The sequence below is a fragment of the Bos grunniens genome, chromosome 26 (genome assembly GCF_055505025.1).
Source record: "Bos grunniens cultivar Pamir isolate PY7600 chromosome 26, Bosgru_T2T1.0, whole genome shotgun sequence".
Lineage (NCBI taxonomy): Eukaryota > Metazoa > Chordata > Mammalia > Artiodactyla > Bovidae > Bos > Bos grunniens.
This window is the reverse complement of record NC_141190.1, coordinates 50,902,590-50,928,053: the sequence shown is the minus strand read 5'-3', so window position 1 is coordinate 50,928,053 and position 25,464 is coordinate 50,902,590. Positions and strand designations below refer to the sequence as shown.

The window sequence follows — 25,464 nt, the reverse complement described above, 5'->3', positions numbered from 1 at the left end:
GCCGACAATAGCACTGCCAGGTATGAAGAGCTTGGAAACCACCCGGCAGACGGGTGAGCCACTGAGGGCCTCCCCAGCACTTGCACAGGCAGCACTGTGCCAGCCCCACGGGGCCAGCCCGCAGGTGGGTGCCCTCATAGCTGAGAAAGGCCCAGGGCAGCCGGCAGCGGGTCAGCCTCGGTGGGCCTCAGAGGAGCCATGCACTGCGGCCGGGACAGCCCCGCGGGGCACCCCCTTTCCTCGGGGACACCACCTCATCACCTTCTGACCAGGGTGTCTCTGCCCTCTGCCTCAGCGGTGGGCGGCAGACCACCCAGGCTGGCCAGCACATGCCGTGGGATGAGCCCGAGTCCCTCCCATGGCGTCTAAGCCGGCGACAGCTGCTCGACGCCCGGACACGCAAGGAGGCGTCTCGGGCTCGAGGACCGGAGGGCCCAGAGGCGTGGGGCGCGGGGCTGGGGGCCGCATCTGCGGCAGTCCCGGGAGGGCCCGGGCACAGGGCCAGTCCTGCGAGGCCTTGCTGCGCCTAGAGATCCTGACCCGCACGGGGGCCTCCCTCTTCCTTCCGGGTCAGCGGCCTGGGCAAAAGTCCAAGACCCCGCTGCTCAGCAATGGTCCCCGGACTGTGTCTGAACCCAGGACGGTGTCCGCGAGGCCCTGGCCAGTGGCTCCTCCCCGCAGTTCAGACTCAGGAAGGGGGGCCCTGCGTGCCCCACGCCCTCCTTAAAGTCAACAGAGACCATCACTGCTCCTGTGTTTCTGAAAACCAGTGTTTGCGAAGGAGCAATAAACGGAAGGTAATTTGTTAGGACGACGCCTGTCTACATACAGGCTGTCAACTCTACACGCACACTCACGTGGTCTCCATCTCAGAGCCATCAACACCCATCAAGGGCCGTTTTTATAAAACCTCCAGGAAAGCAGACACAAACGCGCCGTGTCCCGCCGCAGACTGATGTCAAGCGGAGGAGACGGAGGACACAGGCGGGCAGCTCCGCGCTTGGGCCCTGCAGGCCCTGACGGCCCCGGCCCCCAGCACCCAGCCCTGCACTCGCCCAGGGTCGCCGGCTCAGGCGCGGCCGTGAGCAAGGAGCCACGAACAGCCTTCCCTCTGCTGACGCTCTTGTCCCGTCACTAAGCCGCGCCCGACTCCGCGACCCCACGGTCTGCAGCGCGCCAGGCTTTCCTGCCTTTCACTCTATTAATAGCTCTTCCTTTTCTGTTTTAGACTAAAATGTCTGTTTTTAGGCTCTAATGACAAGCTGCTGGAAAAGAATATTTTAGGCCAAAGTATTGCTGTTCATAGTGACCAGAATTTCACACGGGGCGTGTGAAGACCTACCAGCCGGCATGCCCAGTGGGGGTCACGCAGCCTCAGGGTGACAGCACCCCGGCCAGACAGGGCTCCTGCGGCTCCTGGGCCCCACCCCAGCGCGGAGCAGAGGAGGCCTGCCCACGCCCACCTCGGCAAGGCTGCAGGACCCGCTGCCCCAGGCCCCGGGCAGGCCCGGCGCCCCGCCTCCTGCCCCACGGCAGCGCGAGGGTGGACTCGGCCCAGCGGAGCCGCCGCCTGCTCCTTAAGCTTCCCTTTCCGCTCAGACAGCAGCTCCGCCTCCGGCACCTGCGCCCGCGGCTGAGAGCGGGCAACCCGGCCGTGGCCCCCCTGCCACCCACGGCGGGGCTCAGACCTGGGTCAGTGCGGCCACGCCACTTCTAGAGGGGCCTCCACCCCCGGGAGGGCCTGGTACTCGCTTCAGACCGAGCCCAGGACAGAGCTCAGTCTCTGTGGGGATGGAAGACTCTCCGTGGGCCCCTGAGGACCCCGAGTGCTGGGCGTGGACGCCAGGCCGACCACTCGGGCCAAGGCGGGCCTCCTCCTACCCAGGCAGGGTCCGGAGTGTGGTTGGTGAGAGCCAGCTCAGCACTCCAGCCAGCCCCAGAGCTGAGACTCTCTCGGGTCCCCCCAAAGCAACTTCGTGCTGGGAGCCGTGACCTTGACCTTCCGCCGTGAGGTGTCTGAGTGGCAGCAGGGGGCCGGCCGCCAGCAGCCTCAGGGAGACCGGGGCGGGTAGGGGTGGGGCAGGGCACGCGGGGTCGGTGTGTCCCACGGGAAGCTGTTTCCCAAGGACTCGAGTCAACCCGCTGCTCACACTGGTGGCGCCAGGCCCGCCTGGCTGCGAGAAGTGCTTCTCTCCTGGGACGCGGAGCAATGGCAGCAGGGCTCGAGGCCGCATCTGGTCCTCAAGGGCCCCAGGAAACCGCCCAAGGCGGAGAGTGTCCACACTCATGGGGGACCAGGGCTGGACGCAGGGGCAGCCCCCAGAGCCAGCCGCGTGGGCTCCTCCAGGTCGGAGGTGTCCTCGGGCCACCAGGAGGCTGGACAGACTGCCCTGGGGTCGATTCGGACAACCCTAGACCACTGTGCCTGCCTGTGTCAGAGAGGGAGCCCACCATGAAGGGAGCCCACGATGACCCTCAGGGGCTCGGACCTGCCAGCGTGGGGCCCAGGAAGCCCGAGTGTGCAGGAGGCCCTGCTCTGCATTCATTCAAGCAGCAGGCACAGCCAGCAAACTGCAGGGAGGGCCACCTGCCCGGGGCTGGGCGCGGAGGAAAACTGTCCGAAGCTCCTCATGCAGGAAGGGGACCCGGAGGCAGAGCCGGCAGCCACCAGCAGGATGCCAGCTGGGGGTGACGGGCGAAGCCCAGAATTCACGTGGAAACGCAGAGACCCAGGACAGACATAAGAAACGTGAAAAACCAGAAGCTGGCGGACACATACCTCCTATTTCAAAACTCGCTGTGAACTGCAGTTACCAAGACCCTCTGGTCCTGGCACATGGACAGACGAGAGACGAAGAAAACAGAAATGAGAGGCCAGGAGAAAGTCTATATGTCTACAGTCAGGTAGGGTGGGTGACTACGCTGAACCTGCAAGGCGGTGCAATGGGGGATCAGTCTTTCCAACAAACAGTGCTGGGCAGCAAGACACGCACACACCCGGGAACCAGGGCGCCGCCAGCTCACACGAGGCACAGAAGCACCGTCGGGATGAGTCTAGGAGCTGCGTGCCGGTGCGCCCAGCTCACACGAGGCACAGAAGCACCGTCGGGATGAGTCTAGGAGCTGCGTGCCGGTGCGCTTAGTCAGGCCCCACTCCGTGCGACCCCAGGGGCTGCAGCCGCTGGGCTCCTCTGTCCACGGGATCCTCCAGGCAAGAAGACTGGAGTGGGCTGCCATGCCCTCCTGCAGGGGGTTTTCCTGACCCAGGGATCCAACCCAGGTGTCCTGCGCAGCAGGCGGATTCTTTACTGTCTGAACCACCTAAGTCAAGGTGAATCTAGAATCTGCATGGAAGAGCTAAAACTGTTAGCTTTAGAGGAAAGACAGGAATAAATCTTCACGACTTTGGACTGGCAATGGGCTCTGTTCTCTCTGCTCTCTCTCCCTCTTGTCTTCCCTGTATTTTTTAAACTGAAGTATAGCTGATTGACTGGAGAAGGAAATGGCAACCCACTCCAGTGTTCTTGCCTGGAGAATCCCAGGGATGGGGGAGCCTGGTGGGCTGCCGTCTCTGGGGTCGCACAGAGTGGACACGACTGAAGCAACTTAACAGCAGCAGCTACAGCAGTGCATACTCAGTCACTTTGGTTGTGTCTGACTCTGTGCGACCCCATGGACTGCAGCCCACCAGGCTCCTCTGTCCACGGGATTCTCCAGGCAAGAACACTGGAATGGGTTGCCGTGCCCTCCTGCAGGGTGTCTTCCCGACCCAGGGATCCAACCCGCATCTCCTGAGTCTCCTGCACTGCAGGCGGGTTCTTCACCGCTGAGCCACCGGGAAGCCTTGTGTTCGGCAGTGTGTACCTGTTAATCCCAAATTCCCAAGTCGCCTGCCCGCCTCCGCCCTGCGTAGCCCGTAGCTCTGTTTTCTGTGTTTGTGGGTCTGTTTCTGTCTCATGAATAGGCTCACTTGCACCGCACTGTAGGCCCACATGTGAGCGACACGTGTGTTCTCTGACTTCCTCACTCAGTGTGTTTCTCTCTAGGTCCGTCCCTGCTGCTGCAAACGGGGTTCGCTCGTTCTCTTCACACTGAGCAGTATTCCATGTGCGTGTTCACCACGCCCTCCTTATCCGTGCATCTGCCTGTGGACACGCAGGCTGCCTCTGTGTCTTGGCTGTTGTGAACACTGCCGCTGTGACTGACAGCAGGGCGCAGGCCTCTGCTTGATCAGCTCTTGTCTTTTCCAGGTGCGTGCCCAGGAGTGGGCCTGCAAGATCCGAGGTGGCTCTGCTTCTAATTCATAAGGAACCTCCACACTTCCCCACAGTGGCTGGACCAGTTCACATTCCCCCTGGCAACAGCTTCTTACATGTGACATCCGAAGCACAACCAAAGGAAAAACAAACAAGCTGGACTTCGTCAATGTTTGGAACGCTAGGGCTTCAAAAAGACCCTACCAAGGGTGTGAAAAGAAAGCATGAAGAACGAGAGAAACATTTGCAAATCGTGTGCGTGAGAAGAATCTACAACCAGAATGTGCACAGAAAAGTTCAACAATTAAGGAAAATTGTAAACGGGCAAAAGATGTAAATAAATGCTTTTCCAAGGTAGGTGAACAAACAAACACCCAAGAGGCACATGGCAGGGGGAGGCGGGACGTTCAGGATCATCGGTTGTCAGGGCAACGCAGATCGATGCGCTGCACGCCCAGCAGGGCGGCTGGACTCAAACAGGCGAATAATAACAAGTGTTGCTTCTGGATGTGGAAGAACCGGAACGCTTGTGTGTTGCTGGTGGGAATTCAAAACGGTGCAGACACTCCGGGAAGCAGTCTGGCAGTTCCTCGAGAAGCTATACACGGCTATCCTGTGACTCAGCAACTCCACGCCTGGATACATACCCAAGGGAATCTAAAACATGTTCACACAAAACCTTAAACACGAATGTTCGCAGCCACACGATGCATAAAACCCACACGTCCATCAGCTGCTAGACGGACAGAGTGTGGTCTGCGCTTCTGCGAGGTGGCGCTCAGTCGTGAACGGGGCAGGTTCTGCTACATGCACGACGTGGATGAGCCCTGACCACGGATACGAAAGAGCAGTTAGATCAGGTGTCCGAAGGCATGTGCAGGAAGCGTCCAGAATAGCCCGATCCACAGACAAGGGGTGGACCAGTGGAGACGAGGGTCTGGGGTGGGGGGCGGGCAGTGACCGCCGACAGCACCCCGAGGGCGGGGCCGTGTGGCGGCTGCTCAGCCTGGAGAACACGTCAACAGGCTGAGGGGCAGGCTCAGGAAGAGCGGGACGCAGGGTCTGAAGCTTGTCTCGACGTTTGGATGATAATGCGTGTGTGTGTGAGTCACTCAGTCATGTCCGACTCTGCAACCCCCATGGACTGTAGCCCGTCCGGCCCTTTGTCCACGGGATTCTCCAGGTAGGAATGCTGGAGTGGGCGGCCCTGTCCTCCATAGATGATGGTAACAACAAGCGAACGCAGCCAGTGCAGACCTCCCGGCAGAATGACGGGCCCTCCACGGCGGGAAACCTTCACAACACGTGGGCCGCAGCTGGGGGGCGAGACCGGATGGGGGTCCAGGCCTAAGGGGCCACGCGGGAGGGAGCCACCGCGGCGCCTGCCCGACAGCAAGCACAAAGGCCAGGGCACAGCACCCCAGGCGTGCTGAGCGGGTTTCCTCCAGAGCCAGGAGGGACCCCACCACCTGCTCTGGCTCAGCAGCAGCTCACCAGGTCCTTAAGGGACCCCGAGAGGAGGAGAGGCCACTCGGGGGCCTGAGGGTGCCAGGCTGGGGCTGAAGGGGCAGCAAGGAGAGGCTCCGCGTTGGGGATGCTGAGTGCCTGCTCCCTGCGAGGTCACGCAGCCGTGGGCCCTGGCACCTCCCGGGAATGGGGACCCCACGAGGACAGGAAGAGCCTCGGCCAGGGCCCTGGCGGAGTGGATCTTGGAGGGAGCCCGCGAGCGCACAGAACTCAGCCGACAGAGGGCGCTGGGCTGCGGGGACGCGCCATCCGGGCCCCGCTCCACCTCAAACAGTCCAGAAGCTCGAGTCCAGGCCCAGGGACTCAGCAGCCCGTCCCCAACAAGGCAGGACTGGCCTGGAGGTGCCTTCGCCCAAGATCCGCTCGCCAGGACACACGGACGGACACGCAGCCAGGCTCTGGACGGGGCACCGCGCCCGCCCGCCCCGTTCCAGAGAAGCAGACCCAGCACAGGGGCGCAGTTCTGCGGCCCCACCTGGCGGGCTCCGCTGGGCAGTGAGGACTCCGTTCTCTTACTAATCATCAGAACCTTGTTTTGTGTCCACAGCACAGGTCTGTGACGCAGCAGCTGCCCAAAACACTGAGGTCTCCCCGGGGTCCACCTGGGCCGGTGGCTAGAAGGCAGCACCCTGCAGAAAGCAGAGGAGGCGCTTTGGGGTACTCCGGGGCTTGCCACGTGACTGCCCTTATGAAAAACAAACTCTCAGGGTCATCACGGCGCACAGAGGTCAATTTCCCCGGAAGCTAGGACAAATTCCCAGCTTTCTGAGTGGAGAGGCCACACACTGGTGCTTCCGCTTTGCCACCCTGGGCTCCTTGGGCAGCCCTCCGGAGGGATCCCCTGAACCTGGCGCACCTCCAGGGGCTGGCGGTCTCCAGCAGCACCCCTGAGCGGTCAGAGCGCGCGCGCTCCCGGGTCTGAGTCCCCGCATCCTCCCCTTCCACACTGACTCGTATCAGTTGTTAAACACGCAGACGGGTCACAGGCAGCTCCCTGGAAGAGGGAGCCGACCGTCCACACTGAGGCCTGGCCCCGCGCGTCCCCTACAGGGCCCTGGGCCTGGCATGATCAGATGCACAGACCATTACGGTCCTGCAGCGCCGGCTTCCAGCTCACCGCCCACGTGGGCCAGGCCAGCCCACGCCAGCCACGTGGCCTCACACGCCGGCTCCCTGCTTCCTGCACTGCTCCAGCCCACAACGGCCCCAGCGGCCACCCTGCCTGAGCTCACCGGCTGACTCCCATGTCCCAGAGCCTTTAGGACCCAGCCCTGCATCCCAGCCCAGGAGACGCTCTGTGGTCTCTGTGTTCAGGGCGTCGCCTGAGAGAGTTACTGCCAAGGTCCCTGATGGTCTCCGGCTTGCACTCAGCAGCCAGGGCGGCCTGGGACCGAGCACGAGCTATGAGCCAGGGGGTCCGAGTCAGCGCGCCCTCTGCCCTGTAAGCAAAGGGCGTCGGGAGCCCGGCCCCAGAGGGCGACGACCGGGGGACGCGCCGGCCCCGCAGGCCATGTGCAGGCGGACCTGTGGGCTCCTAGAGCCTCCTGGACCCTGAGCCTCGGGACCCCCAGCAACCTCCTCCAAATACTCCTCCCACTCCCAGAACGCCCTTCCCAGACCCTGTCCCCCCAGGCCCCACCTGCCCGGCCTCTCCCTGGGCCACAGACCCCTGCTCCGTCAGCCAGGGACGGGAGGGGCAGGCATGAGGGGTGTCGGGCCGGGGGCAGCTCACGAGAGGCCACCAGTTCAGAGACGCCCGGAGGGGCTTTGGGGCCGGGCTGGTGGGAGTGCGGCTGGGGTAGGGGCACACCTGCAGGGTGCCCAGTGAGCTCCCCTGGGTGGGCAGCTGCGCTAAACGTCCTCAAAGACGAGCCTCTGAGGGGCTGGTGTCACCGCATACCTACGCTCGGCGGAGGCTGGCCCCGAGGCCCGGGAGCCCTGGGCCGCCCGCACCCCCTGCCCCGTGCCCCCTGCAGCCCCCGTGTCCCCAGGGCCACGCACACAAGGCCAAGGTCCTGGGGGCCGCTGCTCGGCCACCAAGGTGAGCCGCCACCTGCTCTCCTGAGACAGCCCTGTGTCCGCCCCGCCGGCCAGCTCCCGCCACATGCCCCGTGTCCTGCCAGCTGCCTTGATAACCACGACAGCGTCCCGGCTGGCCTGCGCCCCCACCCCCGCCTGGGCTGCTCACCCTGCAGGCGGTCGGGAGGGAAGCAACGCCTCGGCAAAAACAGGAAGTTACAACAGATCTGCAAACTGCGACAGGGATGGAGGAAAAAACAAAAGCAAAACAGCTGTCCCCACAAGCTTTCTGGTTACTTGGACAGATGTCATTCTTAACAGAGTGAGTCCAACAGAAAGGAAAGCCCACGTCACCTCAAATTCCAGCACAGCCACCACAAGTCGCATTCCGCCCTGTGGAGAGGGGTAGACAACCCTGCGCTGGACCGGGCGCGTGCCCCCGAGGCGCCCCAGCTAAGCCCTGGGCAAAGAGACGCTGCAGGGGAGAGCACCCGGGACGCCAGCAGGCAAACCGGGACGGTGGGCCTCCCCGGCCCTTCCTGGCGGTCTCCCAGGGCAGGGGCCCCAGCAACGCTGCGGGAGGAGCCCACGAGGGTGCTGGCAGTGCTGATGGCTAGAGCCGGGGCTGCCCCCCATGCCCGGGCTCACCGTGGGGCCAGAGCGCCCCTACCCAGCTCTCCACCACCCATGCGGAAGCTGCCCCGAAGCCCCTGAAGGCGGGACAGGTGCTCGGAGCGGGGGTCTCAAGCCTCTGGCCCAGCCCAGGTGGTCCCCAGAGCAGCCCCTCTGGGAGGACCACAGGGTCCTGAGCCCCCTCCCCAGGGACGCAGGCCCAAGCAGTGACTGTCGTACCCCACAGACCTCCGCAGAGGCCCAACGTGCAGAAATGACCACTGGGTCAGACACAGACGGCAAGAGGCCGGGCTGGGCTGGGGGCAGGCCTCTCGGAGCCTGAACACCTGCCCCCACACGGGGACCAGAGGCAGACGCTGTTCCTAAAGGGGACGGCACAGGCCACAGGGCCGCCTCTTGCTCTTCCAGCACCAAGTGGCCGGAAACACGGGCACCTGACCGCGTGCTGCGGCCCTGTGCAACACTGCCCTCCCCGCCCTCGAGCCCAGACGGGCACGGACATAGGGACCCTGTGCCCGGGGGCAGGCGAGGCACCCACAGGCCAGTGGGAGCTGACCCGAGGCCACGCTGGGCTCACGGCCCCTCTGCCAGGAGAGAAGGCAGCGGGGTGGGCGTGGGGGTCAGCCCCTAACCTGGGGAAGTGCGCCCCGCATCGGGGTCAGCAGGAGGGGGCACACCTGAGCCCTCCCCTCGCACAGACTGAGCAGCCCACCCCCTGGCAGAGCGCGGGACTCGGCCGGCACGCCAGCCCCTCAGGGAGGGGTGCTGTCCGTCACCCCTGGCCACAGCAGAGCCCCGGACGGTGGCCCCGTGCTCCCACAAGACACTGCTCAGAGGGGCGCCCCCGTCGTAACCCACTGCTGTCCGGGCGAAGCAGGCCTCTCGTGGGGGATTCTGGCTCCCTCTACCCCCCCACCCAGGGAGTGAGAAGGGTGACCCCCAAGGAGCCGCTGCTGTCCACATAGTCAACAGTTTGCCAAAAACCACCCGTGAAACGTGGCAAACTGTGCACCTGTCGGACGCCGGCTGGTCTGTCCAGCCAGCAGAGCAGCACTCGGCAGGAGGGCCCCAGACAGCCCGAGCCGTGGGACCCTCAGTGACAACAGCTGGGGGGTGAGCAGCTGGGGGCTCAGCCCCGCAGGCGGCCAGGAGGGCTGGGCTTCAGGCTGGACGGTGGAGACCGCTGCACGGCGGCAAACGTTTGTTCTCAGACCGAGGGCTCCACTCTCGCAGGGCAAGCTGCCGGAAATGTGAGTCCGTCTGCCCTGACAGCCACACCTGTGCACCGACCGCTGAGGACAGCTCTGACACTGGGCCCTGATGCCCACAAGGTGCCAGGCAAGGGGCACTTGCCTTCCCCAGCTCAGCCCCCGCCCAGCTCTGACAGGGTCCAGCCGGCCAGCGGGCTGGCTGCAAGTCTGGTTACACGGCCATCGGGCTGGGACCCCAAACCCAGCCCCACACCACTGGTCAGAGGCCAGCAGGCCCGATCACCCTAAAACATGACAAAAGCCCAGGAGCTTGTAATTAATGCGGGGCAGAGAAGGCAGCAGAGAGCTGGGCAGTGACCTGTGCCGAGGGTGCATGTCTGCCACCCCAGGGGCCGGGACTCCTGGACTGATGCCAAAGCACGGAGACGGGAGAACGCGTTCCGCTGGGGGAGGGGAGGTGCAGCTGAAGGCGCTCGTGTGGGCGCAAGCCAGGGTCACGCGTAGGGGCCCCTAGGAAGGAGCGCATGAGCATGCTGGGACGTCCTGCTGGCCACACCCGTGGTGAGGGACCCGCCAGGAAGCCTGAGCACACCCAGCCTGGGACACGGGCGAGGACAAGGCTGCGGCCCACCGAGGCCTTGTGGGGACGGCCGGGACAGGCCGGGCAGCGCCAGGGCCCCACACCCGCCGGGCACCCTGTCGCCCCATGACCCCAGGCGGCCACCGCGCCACTGTCCCTCCTCCCTGCCTGAGGCACAAACGGCCCAGGGTCTCGAGGACCCACGCTGACCCATGGCCGCACTCCCAAGACGGCTGGGCTTCTTACTCAAGGCAAAAGCAAAGCTCCGTGAGCCTGGGCAGCGCCATGTGCGTCCCTGATGGTCAGGACCCCTCGCCCTGCACAGGACGGTCAAGACCCCTCGCCGTGCGTGTCCCTGACAGTCAGGACCCCTCGCTGTGCGCGTCCCTGACGGTTAGAACCCCTCGCCGTGTGCACAGCCGCCCACCCTGACCCGTTCCAGGAGCTCGGGGTCTGGCGCTGAGCAGGCGGCGTCCTGGGTCAGGTGCAGGGCGCCCCCACACCCCGCGGCCCTCGCTGCTCAGCCCGCTCACATCCTCCCGCAGTGCAGCCTGAGCCACACACTGTCCCCATCCCTGCACACACAGTGACCCGAGGGGACCCCTGCCCCAGCGCCATGTCCATCTCCCAAAGAAACCTGCTGCACCTGGTTTGTTTTAGAAAACAGGTCTCATCACCAGAACTAAGTGGATGCAGAGACCATGACTGAAGAAGGGTTGGGAAGACCCCAGGAAGTCCGGGATGCTCCCCAGACAGAGGCCCACATGTGCCCAGCCTCACCCAGACGGGCAAAGGTCCCCACAGGCTCAGGAACACGCGGGCGACCCCTACCCTCCAACTCCGGAGTCACAGAAACCCTCACACAGCAACAGCGCGGGTGACACCTCTCATCACTTCGACAGCCTGCAGCCCTGCGCCGGCCCCGCGTCTCAGCCGCATTGGGGAACGGCCCTTCACTCACACGCATCGCCGAGGGCGAGGCCCCCAGTGTCCCCGGGAGTGGGCTGTCCCGCAGCTCAGAGCCCGTGTCCTGCAGCTCAGAGCCCGTGTCCCCCAGGGTGGGCTGTCCCGCAACTCAGAGCCTGTGTCCCACGAGCTCAGAGCCTGTGTCCTCCGGGGTGGGCCGTCCCGCAGCTCAGAGCCTTTCTCGGGGCGCACCGCCCACCCCAGCCAGCACAAGAGCTCATGTCTAGTCACCCTCAGGCTCATCAGCAGAGCGCCCCGGGCCCCGATTAACTGAGGCAGCCACGTCCGTGTCCACTGGGGAACGCGCCACAGTCTCGCCACTCCCCCTCCCCATCCCCGGGCCCACGACCACCCCCCTGAAACTCACTCAGGTGGGAAGGGGCCCCAGCCCCGCAGACACAGAGCGAGCAGGGCCATGGCCCAGGAGACACAGAGCGTGGGGCTGAGACGCCCCTCAGACTCGCCACTGTCTTTCAGACCAGCCTCCCAGCCCCATGCTGACCCCCCTGCATAGGACCCCATTCCTGGACGGGGCCCACCCCCCAGCAGATGCTGCCACCCTGCTTCCCGCCCCTGCCTACCGGGGCAGGCACTGGGGGGTCCACATTGAAGGAGCTGTTCTGCCCTGGCTCCTCAGCAAGGCTCGCCCCCTCCCCTAGGCAGCCTCCCTGCTTCCTCATCCCTACTCCTGGGTCAGACGGCGGGTTCCCTAAACGAGGGATGTCTCCTAGGGGGCAGGCCTGGTCTGAGTTCTGTAACTTCCGAATCAGACCTGACACGTCGTGGAATCACCCCCAGCAGGAGCTCCCTTCCCAGAAGCAAATGCCCACCTGAGATGACCCTGGTCAGCAGCGGCAGCCCCTCCTCCCCCGGAAGGCTCGGTCCACGTGCCAACGGAGCGCACGACGCGGGCCCAGAGCCTGACCGCGCGGAGGGACACAGCCTGAGAGGCAGCGGGTGTGAACACGCCCCGGGACCCCATCCTTCAGGGCTGTTCCCCCAGCTGTCCCGCAGGGCTCACGCCACCGGGTTCAAAACACAAAACATCCGAGACGTTAAAGCTGAGCCGCATCTCTGCCACAGTAGCCTCCGGCCTCCCCCAGCGTCTGCAGCGCCGATGAATGAGGAAAGGCCGCAGGTGACCATGCGCGCCGGCGGCCAGCCAGGGATGGCGGCAGACGGAGGGGGCAGGGACGCCTGTGGACAGACGACGGGCTGCAGACCCCAGGCGCACCGCGGCGGTGGGACCGTGGCTCACTGAGGCCACGAGGAGGTGTGTAGTGCAGGCACGGCCTCTTGACCTGGGGGAGCAACCCCGAAACCCCACCAGGCTGAACCCCACCACACTGGAGCCGGGTGGGACCCCATCTACAGAGAGACCCAAACTCAGCACACAGACAAAATTCCCACAGGGGAAGGACGCGGAGGTCCCAGGTCAGAGGCAGCAAAGCCAGGACGCAGAGACACCTTCCCGCTGCCGTCTCTCCCCCACAGCCGTCCCCACGCTGCCGGGGGGCTGGGAGAGGTCTGCAGAGAGGCCCGGGGCTCAGCTTCACCCTGGCCGGCGCCACAGCCCTCGAGGGCCTTGGGGCTGAAGGGACAGTGCAGGAAGCACCGCCTCTGAAACTGAGACACGCCACCATCCTCGAGGAGATCTGGCCACCGGTCCTCAGCTCTGGCCCTTCCCTGGGGCTGGGGGCTCCTCCTACCTCCTGGGCGTCCGTGTACAGAGCTAGTGAAAGACCAGAGTCCCAAGAGACGAGCTCCCGTGAAGCAGCATGCCATCCTGGGAGGCGGGGCAGAGGCCCAGAACAAGACTTGGAGAAAAGACGGGGGACGCTGGGCGCTGGAGGATGAGCAGAAATCGGAACCCTCGAGCTGGGCTGGCGAGGACGCAGAGCGCACGATGCTGCACAACGGCCGGCAGTTCCTCAAAAGGCTCAGCGCGAGTCACACAGGCCCGGCCGACCCCTGTCCCAAGAACGGGCCCAGGAGAAGCAGAACGTGCATGGAAGGCCGCCCAGACACCCAGCGCTGGCAGGGGACAAACGGCCGGATGGCAGAGCGGTCCTTGGCCACCAGAGTGACGGACACGCTAACATCCAGCTGCTGAGCTCTGAAAATGCCAGCCAGCTGCTCTTACAAACTCACGAGACACCCAGGACAGGCAGACACACAGAGACAGGAAGCAGACAGGTGCTAACCAAGGGCTGGGGGCTTCTGGGGAGACGGCGGCAATTAGGGAGAGGGGGCAGCTAAGGCGTACGGAGTGTCCTTTCCAGAAAACAAGTTTACGCTGACTGTGGGGACAGTCACACAGCTGTGTGACTCCAGAAACCGCTGGGCTGTACACCTCCCAGGAATGAAGTCCATGTACGTGAATGACGCCTTGGTGAAGCCATCGCCAAATGCAGCTCCTCCAAGAAGTGGGGGGACTCCCCCCATCAGAGCAAGTGAGAGGGCTGGGACCAAGGCCGGCCCTGCATGAGGCCCCCATGGGCCCCCTGCACACAGGGCTGGGGAGGCGGAGACAGAGCTGGAGGGGGACCCAGGGCAAGGGGCTTTCAGGACGGAATGGGAATGGGGCTACAGGGCAAACGGACGAAGCTGGAGGGAGACGCACAGGTGAATGAGGCGCCCAGCCCGGCGCAGGGGCTCCCAGACCCCAACACACAGCCGGCGGCAGCCCCAGGTCCGGGCACAGAGAGGGCTGCTCCCAAGCAGACCGGGGGAGGTGGGAGACGGCTCAAGGCTGATGCGGCCGGGAAGGCACAGCAGGACCGGTGCTCCAGGCAGACACCCAAGAGCGAGCCGTGCTCTCAGAACCCCGCTGTTGGCTTCATCTCCTTCCCAAGAAGCAGCCTTACCATGTAAGGGTGGGACCGCGCTCTGAAGCCACAGCTGCAGGAATCCACCTTCCCAGCTAACTTCTAGCAAAAAAAAAAGCCCACCACATAAAGAACCAACAGCTAGCAGCCTCGCTCGTCTAAAGTCAGCAAAGCAGTCAGGTGAGGGGTCTTGCCAGCAAGCGGCTCGGGGCAGCAGGAGCCCAACCGGCGACTGCGGACAGCCTTGGGCTCCCTGGGGCGCAGGGGGCAGCCCCCTGCTGCATGCTCGCCCCCAGCCAGGATGGAGGCCCTGGGTCCGGGGGTGAGGCAGGTCCCAGCTTTGTCCACAGCAGGACAACCTGAGGGCTCACGCTCTATCCCACCACCTCCCGCGCGACCGGCAGGGCCTGCCAGGGCTGTGACATGCGAGGACACCTTCCTTCTAAGAGAACCTACAGCGGTCTCAGTTTCCGCCATCCTCGGTCTCTCTGGACTGACCGGCGGGGGCTGACCGAGGACTCTTCGGGCACTCCATAATTAAGCGGGAAAAGTTTGAGAACCACTGTACTGTGGACTCTGCCCACCCCCAGGTGTGTAGCACTGCACAGTGGGGAGCAACACGAGGGCCCGTAGGGGACAAGATGCTCAGCCACCCCAGACCCGACGGAGCCCGGGGGGGCATGCGAGGACACAGCCGACCACAGACAGGACGCTCTGCAGCTCGCAGGGGGTTAGGGCCAAGCCACGTGGAAGTCCACATCCAGTGCTCCACGGGGTCACTGCTGGACGAGGAGGGGCAGCCAGGGGAGCCCACGGGGCTGCACCAGCAAACACAACCACCTGTCGCTTGAGCACGAACGGAGACCGTGCCCACCCAGCACGGCCATCCCCACCCACCCGCGTCCCCCACCCCAGCAGGGCCATCCCCACCCACCCGCGTCCCCCAGGAGGGGGCCGATGTCGCCCACCACACGGCCCGGCCACACGGCGGAGCTTGGTTTCCAGATGATGAAACTGGGCCGTCTGAGCAGCGTCAGTGCGCAGGGTGCACGCCACACAAGACAGAGTCATGGAGCAGCCCTCTTGAGGCCTCCCACGAAGCGAAGAGTCAGAGCGTCCTTTACTCAGGCAACGGCTGCTTTCCCCGGCCAGGCTCCGGGGGACTGGTCCACACCCACCCCTGCTTCTCCACGCCGCTGAGGAGGGATGGTCCTCAGCCAAGCTGCGCACGTTAAGAAAGATGTGGGTGAGGACAGACACGTCTCTCCTGGCCCTTGAGTCGAAAGCCACCGAGCAGAATTAACCTGTGCACGGCTTACCAAAACAAAGGTTCCTTCACGATACAAACAAGATGCAGCGCTCCACGCCGCCTTTCAGAAGAATGGAAAGTCGGAGAGAGGCTGGTGCTAACCAAAAGTAAACCAAGTGAGCCACTTTAACATCCATGGAGGGAAGCGTGTGTACACAGCTGAAACACAACAGAAACACTAGAGCTCGGGGTCAGAAAATTGTTGGGAAGAACGTCTGCACAGCAAAATTCTCTTCCCTTTGAGACTGAAATACCCCACCGTGCTTAATTTTCCTGACATTTCTGAGGCTCTGAAGCCACAGCTAACGGATCTGAATCATCTGAGTAAAACCATGTTAGAGTGGATGTTACTGGAAAGCCAAGAATAGAATGCTAAATATACAGACACACACCCAGACCGGGCACTTTTGTAGAAAATGATCAAACGTGAAACTAGATAAAGCTGTCCTGTCCGTGCCAGAGGCAAGCAGGTCACCCCCAGCAGGGAAGTGCAGAACGCCGGCCTGGAAGCTAAAAACAGAAAAACACAAAACTAGCGCCTACCTTTGATTAATAAAATCACTCCTCGCCTGTGCATGAACTTAGCCCAAAAAACACCTCACCGATGCTCACTGCCAGCCAGCAAAGGAAGGCAGAGGTGGAAGGCATGTTTGCCCCATGGTCTGCTTGGTCAAGGGGCCGCCCCACCGCTCATCTCCGTGGGGATTGGGGGGTGTAGTGCGGGGCTGCCTGGAGCTCCATCTGGGCCATCACCCTCTTTACTTAAACAAGCACGCCACTTGGAGCCGCATTCTGCTTTATTTGGGTTGGCAGTGTAAGTACCAACAGCGGGGTGGCACCGCGGCTACAACGTGAACTAGGTCAGCCTGGGCCTGCCTCCGGAGCCGGGGGAGCACCAGGCCTTGGCTGACTCTTCTCCCAGTGGCCTCGGGTGCCGGGTGGGAGGCCCCAGAAGGTAAAGGCCTCGGACAGTCAGCATCCTTTTTCTGGCCTTGAAAAGCTTCTCGCATCTTTCTCTTTAACAGGCAAGAAACATAAAGTCCTCCAGGCTTTCAACAGAAGCCCCTTGTTTGAGAACTAGAGAGATACTAAGTTACAAGGTAAAATGAGGGCGCCCACACTTGGGGGCAGCCACAGGCTAGGCAGGGAGACAGGCAGACCGGCAGAGGCCAGGGCCATGGACTAGGGAGTTGGGAGTCAGCGGCCAGAAGTCAGGCATTGGGGCCCGGGAGACACGGGCTGGGTCTGGGAACCCAGGGTTCAGGGTCAAGCTTCCTGGGTCAACATTGGGTACAGGGTATGGGGCCCTCGAACTGGGGTTTGGAGTCAGGACTGGGGACCCTGGACAGGGATCAGGACTAGGATTTAGGGACCTGGGCTCAGGGACTGGTCTCCGGGTTCAACCCATGGAGTTTGAAGGCTGGACCTGGAGACCAGGATTCCAGGGACGGGGCTAGGCTCCCGGGTCCAGCGCTCAAGTCTCTGCCTGGGTGCCAGGGATCCGGCCCGGGTCCCGGGGTCCCAGGGCTCAGGACTCGGGGTCTGGGTCCTGGGACTTCGGGCTTCGGGACCGAGATCCTGGTCCCGGGGCTCAGGGTCCGCGGTCCGGGGGTCCGGGATCCCGGGTCCGGCGCCACACTTACGTCGTCGAAGAGCGAGCCCACGTTGGCCGTGACCAGCAGCACCGCGGTGCCCGGAGAAGCCGCCTTGCCCGCCATCGCGGCCTGGGCCGGGGCAGCCGCTCTCCGGAGCCGGCCGGCCGGGGTCTCCGCGCGCCGCGGCGTCAGCTGCGCCGAGGGCCGGCCCCGGGGCGCATCGCGGGCTCGGCCGGTCGGGCCGGGCCGGGCCGGGGTCCGGCCGCGCTCGCTCTCGATCTCCGCGGCCCCGCGCCCGTCGCTCTCCGCCCGCGATCACCGCGGCCCGGGCGCAGCCATTAGATTCGCGGCCGCCGGAGCTCCCGCAGCGCCACCGCCGCCGAGAGCAGAGGCGAGGCCCGCCCGGGCCGGGGGCGGGGCGACGGCTGGGCGGGGCCTGCGGAAGGTGGAACCGGGGTACGAGGGGCGGGGCGGGGCCTGCGGGGGGCGGGGCGGGCACTGGGGAGGGGAGGGGCATGAGGGCGGGGCGGGGCGGGGAGTGCGCGGAGGGCGGGGGGGAGGGGGCCATTGGAGGGGCGGGGCTTGGGAACAGGGCGGGGCCCGAAGGGCGGGGTCTGCGCGGGGCGCTCGGGAGTTAGCCTCCGCCGCGCTCCTGTCAGTCAGCGGCCGCCCCGCCTTCCCCCGCGCCGCGGCTGCGCACAGACTCCTCCCGCAGCCCATGACGTCACGGCCCTGCTCCCACAGGGCACGTCTTAAAGGGGCCGCGCGCTGCTCGTGGCTGCTGCCTAGCGCGACCCCCTGGCCCTCAGGCGAGGCTTGCGGCGGGAGCTCATGGCCCCGTGTGAACTGCGCAGGACCCGCACAGAGGAGGGCGGCGAGGCCAGGCCACCGGGCCGCGGGCTGAGGGCCGCCGGCGTGCCGGGCCGGTGGTGTCACCCAGCGCACGCCGCGCGCCCGGCGGTCCGCGGAGGAGACTGGACGCGGGAATAGGCGACAGGGAGCCGCGCTGAAGCTGGCGATGGGCGCCGTCCGCGCGGCCGATGCGGGTCGCGCGTGGTTCCGGGGGCTCTGAAGGCGCCTGGCCGACGGCCTCCTCCCAGCGGCGCTGGGCTCCGGGGGCGTGTCCAGAGGGCGTGTCCAGGGGGACAGTGTCGGGGTGGCGGGGGGAGAGTGTCCGGGGGGACAGTGTCGGGGAGGGGGGAGAGTGTCCGGGGGGACAGTGTCCAGGGGGCGTGTCCAGGGAGACAATGTCCAGGGGGGACAGTGTCCAGAGGGCATGTCCAAGGGGACAGGGTCCAGGGGGACAGTGTCCAGGGGGCGTGTCCAGGGGGAGTGTTCAGGGGGGACAGTGTCCAGGGGGGACAGTGTCCAGGGGGCATGTCCAGGGGGAGTGTTCAGGGGGGACAGTGTGTGGGGGAGGGTGTCCAGGGGGGACAGTGTCCAGGGGGAGTGTTCAGGGGGGACAGTGTCCAGGGGACACAGGGCAGGGCATAGCCCTGCGGGGAAGCCGTCCCCTCCTGCCCGCATAAAGCCTGTCCGGTCCCCGCGGCGGCTGGCTGTGGACCAAACGTGTCCCCAGAGTCCCCAGATGAGGCCCACTCCCAGTGTGGCCGCCTGTGTGACCTGCCTCTGGAGGTTAATTAAGGTTACAGGCGGTGATGAGGGTGGGACTGTTTCTCAACAGCCTTGCTTCTATAAGAAAAGACCCAGGGCACTCGCTTCCCCCCACCAGCTCCCAGTTTGGACAGAAAACAAGAAGAGGTCATGGGAACACAGTCTGCCGGTGGCCGTCCACAAACCAGAAACAGAACTGGAAGAAAAAAATCGCTGTCGCTTAGGTGCAGGCTGTGGTGTTCGGGCTCGGCAGTATGAGCTGACTGACACCGCGTCTCTCTTGCTTTTTGACAGGAGCAGCCCGGGCCGAGGGCACCCTCACAGAAGCTGGTCCGGAGGCCTCGCTGCCGCCCAGAGCCTGTCCTGGGCAGTGGCATCGCCCCCTACCTCGGCTGTTTTCTCCCTCCTGCCCCAGTTCACTGCGGTCAGGAGCAAACCCCACTGCACACGTGCACACCCACACACACATTCACTCTGAGACTGTGCCTAGGTTAGGGGAAACTAGAGAGACTCTAACCCCTTGCCCCCAGCCAACATCGCGCCGACCTCAGGGATGTCCACGCTGAATACCAGGCCTTCTGGCCGCTCAAGCCCCCATCACTCCAAGATGGCACCCCTTCCTCTCCTGCTCCAAGTCGTCAACAGGTCCTCCCACCCAGGGATGCCCTGACCCCTCAGCAGGGGAGGATTTGTAGTCAGAGGTGTTCCCGCTGGGTCGGCAGGCCTCCAGCACCTATTCCTCCTCCCTCTGGCCACCCCGTCCGTGTGGTTCCACCTGCTCTGCAGCCACCGTTTCCTTCCCTCTGTCCGCTCCCTTTGCTGCAGACCCGGTCCTTAGAGTCGGGCCTTCTCTCCCCAGGGCCAGTGGGCTGCTCCCTCCCAGGCCCTCAGAGCACAATGGGGACCCTCACTGTGATCACGGTCTCCTAATTCAGCCGTGCGCCCGGGTGCCTCACTGGACAGGGCCATCTCAGACCCAGCTCACGGCCACAGATTCCTGATTGCTGCTGTCTCGGACCCGCGACCATGGCAGGGTCCAGGCCACATGCCCTGGGGGTGACTCAACCAGCTTCTTCCGGCTTGTCAGGCTTCTCAGTGTCCCTGGTTGCATCAGACCCCTCTGACCCCTGCCGCCGCACCCCACTGACCCCTGCCACCTCACCCCACACATCCATGTCACATCACTCACCTCACCATGGAAACCAGACTCTCCGGTCCCCTCGGCCTGTCAACTGCCTCCCGTCCTGCACCACGTGGCACAGCCTGTCACAGAGAAACATCCAGAAACATGTATTGCGTGAATCGATGACATGCAGGAGTCATCTCCATGCCCAGGGCCAGGGCTGCCCAACCTTCAGAGTGAAACTGAATGTTGACCACCTGTGTTAGAAGCCACGTTCACGAAATCGTTTTTGCTCGATGCCCTTCTTTGCCTTTTGAACATTGTTCTGTGTTTGTTACCTTTGCAATAATAGTAAGGAAAAGGAGGAGGAGAAAGAAGTTCTGCAAAGTTTCAGGAGAGAACTGGCCCGCCTGCCTTGGCTTTCTGCCTTTGATCATCTACATAGAAAATCCTCAACAATCTACAAAACATGCCACTGAAAAAGTGGATTTAACAAGTTCATGGAATTCAAGTCAGTATTCGGAAATCGGTTGTAGAGCTATGTATCAGAGTGCACATCGGAAGAATAAAGCTTTAAACCATTTCCATTTATGATCGTGAGAGAGTGAAAACGTGTAGGAATACATGTAACAAAAGGCGTACAAGAAGCCTACAAAACCATTTCCATTTATGATCGTGAGAGAGTGAAAACGCGTAGGAATACATGTAACAAAAGGCGTACAAGAAACCTACAAAACCATTTCCATTTATGATCGTGAGAAAGTGAAAACGCGTAGGAATACATGTAACAAAAGGCGTACAAGAAACCTACAAAACCATTTCCATTTATGATCGTGAGAGAGTGAAAACGCGTAGGAATACATGTAACAAAAGGCGTACAAGAAACCTACAAAACCATTTCCATTTATGATCGTGAGAGAGTGAAAACGCGTAGGAATACATGTAACAAAAGGCGTACAAGAAACCTACAAAACCATTTCCATTTATGATCGTGAGAGAGTGAAAACGCGTAGGAATACATGTAACAAAAGGCGTACAAGAAACCTACAAAACATGGAGAATTAAAGGTAAAGAAGATCTGAGGACTGCCCTGGAGGTCCAGTGGTTAAAACTCTGCTTTCCAATAAACGCAGGGGGTGAGCGTCAATCCCTCGTTGGGGAGTTAAGATTCCACACGCCTCACAACCAAAAAATCAAAACGTGAAACAGAAGCAACACTGTAATAAATTCAACAAAGGCTCTAAAAATGATCCACATCAAAAAAATTTAAAGAACATCTAAGTAAATGGGGAGATACAACGTATTCGTGGGTTGAAAAATTCTGAGATGTGAAAATGTCAGTTTTCTTCAACTGATGCCCAGATTTCATGCAATCCCGCTCTAACCTCAGAAAGCTTGTTTTGTTTGATTTCCTTTAGAAATTAACAGGTCGATTCTAAAAGATATATGTAGAGGTAAAATACGTAGACGAGATAGGAGAGTTGTGAAAAGAGCAAAGCTAGTGTCCTCACATTGCCTGGATGGAGCCTGACCATGAAGCTACAGAAACAAGGACGGTTCCGTCGGCAGGGCAGACACGTGGATCCGAGGGCAGAACAGGGAACCTGTATCTGTGTGGTCATCAGTTTAGACAAAGGAGCCAAATCTATGGGGAAAGGCTTGTCTTTTCCACTGACGGTTCTGGGATCCACTGGACATCCGTGTGAAGCCAAGTAAAGCTTGATGCACATGATATCAAAGGGACCTAGAAACGGATCATAGACCCAGCACAGCAGCTCAAGCTTCTAGGGACACTTGAGGGTATTTCTGGGACTTGGGGCTGCGCAGGCTTTCTTAGTGAGGACACCAAACTCGCTGCTTATAAACGAAAGAGAAAAAGAAAAAAAAATGCATTTTATTGAAATTTTAAAACTGTGTTCTTTGAGAAACAATGTTAATAAAATAGAAAGAGGCACCCTTTTAATGCTCCCGCGTCCATCAGGAGAATGGGCGAAGTGAGAATCCTGGAGCCCACACACAACGGAATAATGCTCAGTGACAGAAACGACACAGGCCAGGCTCGGGTGCTCCAGACACAAACGCATCACTCTTTCTGTGACTTCTGAAGAGGGCACCTCTGTCCCCCGTGGCTGCGGGTCCCAGGGTGGGAGAGGGTTGCATGCCAGGGGCAGATGAGGGAGCTTGTTGGGAGAAGGAAACATCCGTGATGTTGGTTGCAGTGGTGGCGATCGGCGCTGTATACGTTTGTTGAAACTCGCAGAACTGTCCACTGAGCACGCGTGCATTTCACTGTAAGAAAACGTCAAGAAGGTGGATCTGAACCATTTGGAAAGGAAAATAGACTAACCATTATGATTGTGCACATCTACAATTTCTTTTTTAAAGATTTTCACTACTTTATTTTTTATTTTATTAATTTACTGATTTTTGGCTTCCCTGAGTCTTCGCTGCCGCAGGCAGGCTTCCTCTAGCTGTGGCGAGCAGGGGCTTGTCTTACCGCAGAGCGTGGGCTCTAGGGCAAACAGGCTCAGTTGCCCCTCCGCATGTGGGATCTTCCCAAACCAGGCAGGGGTCAAACCCTTGTCCCCTGCATCAGCAGGCAGATTCCTTACCTCCAGGCAAGTCCCATCTGCAGTTTCTTACACATGATAACATAAACTCAAATCCTCTAAAACTGGGACGTTCTTCTTTAGTTTGTTTGTTGGCATAACCTGGAAAGTACGGCAAGCTGGAGTCTTCCCAGCCCGAGAATCCATGTGTGTCTCCCGTGCAGACGTGGTTCCCCGACCCCTGCTCTTCGGGTTGCGCGGTATGTGCGGTATGCAGAAATCTAAATCTTTCTAAAATCTGCACCTAAATTCCATCTGGTCCCAAGGGTTTCGGGTGAGAGATATGGAGCTTGAATTGTGACAGCGCCTGAGAAGACAGACCGGTTCAGACCTGCACTTTCACACTGAGAAAATGCACTCCAGCCTCTGGAAAAGGAGCAGCAAGGGGCTGTTCTCCATCCACCCACCCCATCCCCCCAGCCTCCCGGGGGTCTGATCAGACCAGAGCCCACGGAGCTGCAGGCACCTGGTGGGGGGTGGGGGCGGAGGGGCGCCTGGCTGTGAGACTGGCCTGGGGCCCAGAGCGGTGTCAACAACACAGCTCCGCTGAAGAAACGGAGCCTCCAAGTGAGGGGCTCACTATCCCGAGCTCCAGCAGCACGGTACGCAGCCCTGCAGGCCTGGGAGGAGGCTCCGGACGCCTGTCCTGACTTCAGAGGCCCTTCACAGCTCCTCCTCTAGGTCCCCTGCAGGGCTGGGAGGAGGCTCCGGACGCCTGTCCTGACTTCAGGGGCCCTTCACAGCTCCTCCTCTAGGTCTGTGCTCGCCGCTCCGTAAAATTAAGAGCGTCATCACTGTTCCCAAACTTCTAAGGTTTGGGGCAACCTGCCGGCCTGGGCCTCGCAGTCTGGACCCTTTGGCCACTCACCCCCAAACGCTGACCATCCTGACCTTCCCCTTGCAGCCTGGCCTAGGGGTGAGCCTGGCGCTTGACTTTAGGGGGAATAGAGTGAACTGCGGTTCCTCGGGGCAGAGTCTCAGCGAGGCCTGCTGTCTGGGGAGGGTGCCTAAACCCCGCCCCCTTGGCATAAACATATCGCTGACAGGGCCAAGTTATTTACATAAAATTATGTAGACAGAAATGCTGGCCTCTCTGTGATTCTGGCAGGCAAGTGCTCACACATCCATCAGGTGGGCTCCCCGGGTATGGCTGCCCAGGCCAAGGGACCGCCAGCCAGGGTTAATTAACCCTCTGTAGTCAAAGGACAAGTAGGTTCCAGAATCGCTGAATCCTGAATGATAACTGAGACAAAGTGCAGAGCATTGTACGAGGAAAATCTGTGTCAGCGTGGGCAACGCTCTTTTAAAGTTGTCAGAGCTCCCTGCGCATCGGCTCCTTTTGAGGGTAAAGAGAGAGACTGTTCTTTCTCCCGCTGACCAGGCATTGAAGACTCGCAGACTCCTCCTCTGATAATCAGCACTGCTCAAAAGGGCCATTCACAGCCGCGGCTTTTTAAGGATTCTCAGCCCAACTGTAATTTCTGTTTTGCAACTTTGTATTTATGAAATCAGCTTTATGAAGACTCATCTCCATTTTCCCTTCAAAAATACCCTAACTTTATTTCATAAGAAAAAAATCCTCCACAAGTAGCTAAGCCCTTAATCAACAGCAGTCTGTTGTTTAAAACACCTCTTCTTTTCTTTTTTTTCTTCTCCCTTTTTTTCTGAGCTTTGTATAAAGAGGGTCCTGTTGGTTTTATTTGTCAACGTGGAAACGGGGCCCTGTGTGGAAGTGAAAGCTGCCCTTAGTCGCTCAGCCGTGTCTGGCTCTGTGCAAGCTCATAGCCCACACCCCGCCAGGCGCCCTGTCTGTGGACTCTCCCTGGCAGGAATACTGGAGTTGGGGGCCGTTTCCTCCTCCAGGACATCTTCCCAACCAAGGGACTGAATTCACGTCTCCTGCATTGGCAGGTGGGTTCTCTACCAGCTGAACCACCAGGGAAGCCCGTGGAAGTGAACAGATGGTGAATAAGCAGGCAAACGTGGGAATAAAGGCCCACTAGGTGGGATGGGTTGGTGAGAAGGTACCGTCCTATTAAATGTTGCCATCATTTTGAGTAGCGGCCTGGTCATCGTCAAACCTCACTACTTACGTAGGTCACGTGTTTCTATTAAAATGAGCTTCTCCGTGATTTGTTTTTGCCAACCCACTACATCTTTCTTGGCGGATCCTCCTTAATCACTTCCTGTGCTATTTCCTGTGTTTTTAAGGAAAATGGTGGGAAGCGCAGGGCAGCCCCTCCACCAGCGCTCCGGTCAGGGGAGAGAGTTCTCCTACGCAGGCCAGCATCACGGGGCTGCACGCTACAGCTAGTTTTTCTGAGTTAAAAAAAGGAAGGGAGGAAAGAAGGAAGAAAATGAAAAAGATTTGGTCACCACGACCCCTGAAAGAGTTTCCCACCAGCTCAGGACAGTCCGGCCACCTCAGACTCTGCCTCCTCAAGGCTGGAGGTCACTCCAGTGCCCTCCCAGGACAAGAGGTCCTTCTAGGGCGACCCCAGCCACGGGCCTCACCTCTGTTACAAAGGCCGTGTGTCTTCAAGTCTTCTTTCATTTAAAGTATTTACTTATTTATAGCTGGTAATATTGAAACAGCTTCATGCCTAATAACAGGGTTTTCTGGATATTAATATAATTAAGGCAGGCACACCTCCTAGATCATTGCATGACCATTTGTTCATATCTTAGGGAAACTCAAGTCTAAGAAGAAAAATTAGTAAAGATCAAATATTTCATTTTCCTGTTATATGTATTTATACGAAGAGAATAAAATATTTAGGAATATATCTACCTAAAGAAACTAAAGACCTATATATAGAAAACTATAAAACACTGGTGAAAGAAATCAAAGAGGACACTAATAGATGGAGAAATATACCATGTTCATGGATTGGAAGAATCAATATAGTGAAAATGAGTATACTACCCAAAGCAATTTATAGATTCAATGCAATCCCTATCAAGCTACCAACAGTATTCTTCACAGAGCTAGAACAAATAATTTCACAATTTGTATGGAAATACAAAAAACCTCGAATAGCCAAAGCGATCTTGAGAAAGAAAAATGGAACTGGAGGAATCAACCTACCTGACTTCAGGCTCTACTACAAAGCCACAGTTATCAAGACAGTATGGTACTGGCACAAAGACAGAAATATAGATCAATGGAACAAAATAGAAAGCCCAGAGATAAA

The 25,464-nt window shown here is 60.6% G+C and overlaps 1 protein-coding gene across 6 annotated transcripts in view; it reads right to left on the bottom strand.

Annotated features, from left to right (window-relative positions):
- Nucleotides 1–17,324, bottom strand: part of INPP5A (inositol polyphosphate-5-phosphatase A) — a 146,199-nt gene extending 128,875 nt beyond the window's left edge. For 2 of the 6 annotated variants that reach the window (XM_086378259.1, XM_086378258.1), the window contains exon 1: nucleotides 16,973–17,324. In XM_086378259.1, the coding sequence (XP_086234385.1) occupies nucleotides 16,973–17,047 (75 nt within the window). In that variant the 5' untranslated portion in view covers nucleotides 17,048–17,324. The remainder of the gene's footprint in view (nucleotides 1–16,972) is intronic. The other 4 variants (XM_086378260.1, XM_086378257.1, XM_086378261.1 and 1 more) reach the window with 4 other exon arrangements.
- Nucleotides 17,325–25,464: the final 8,140 nt, after the last annotated feature.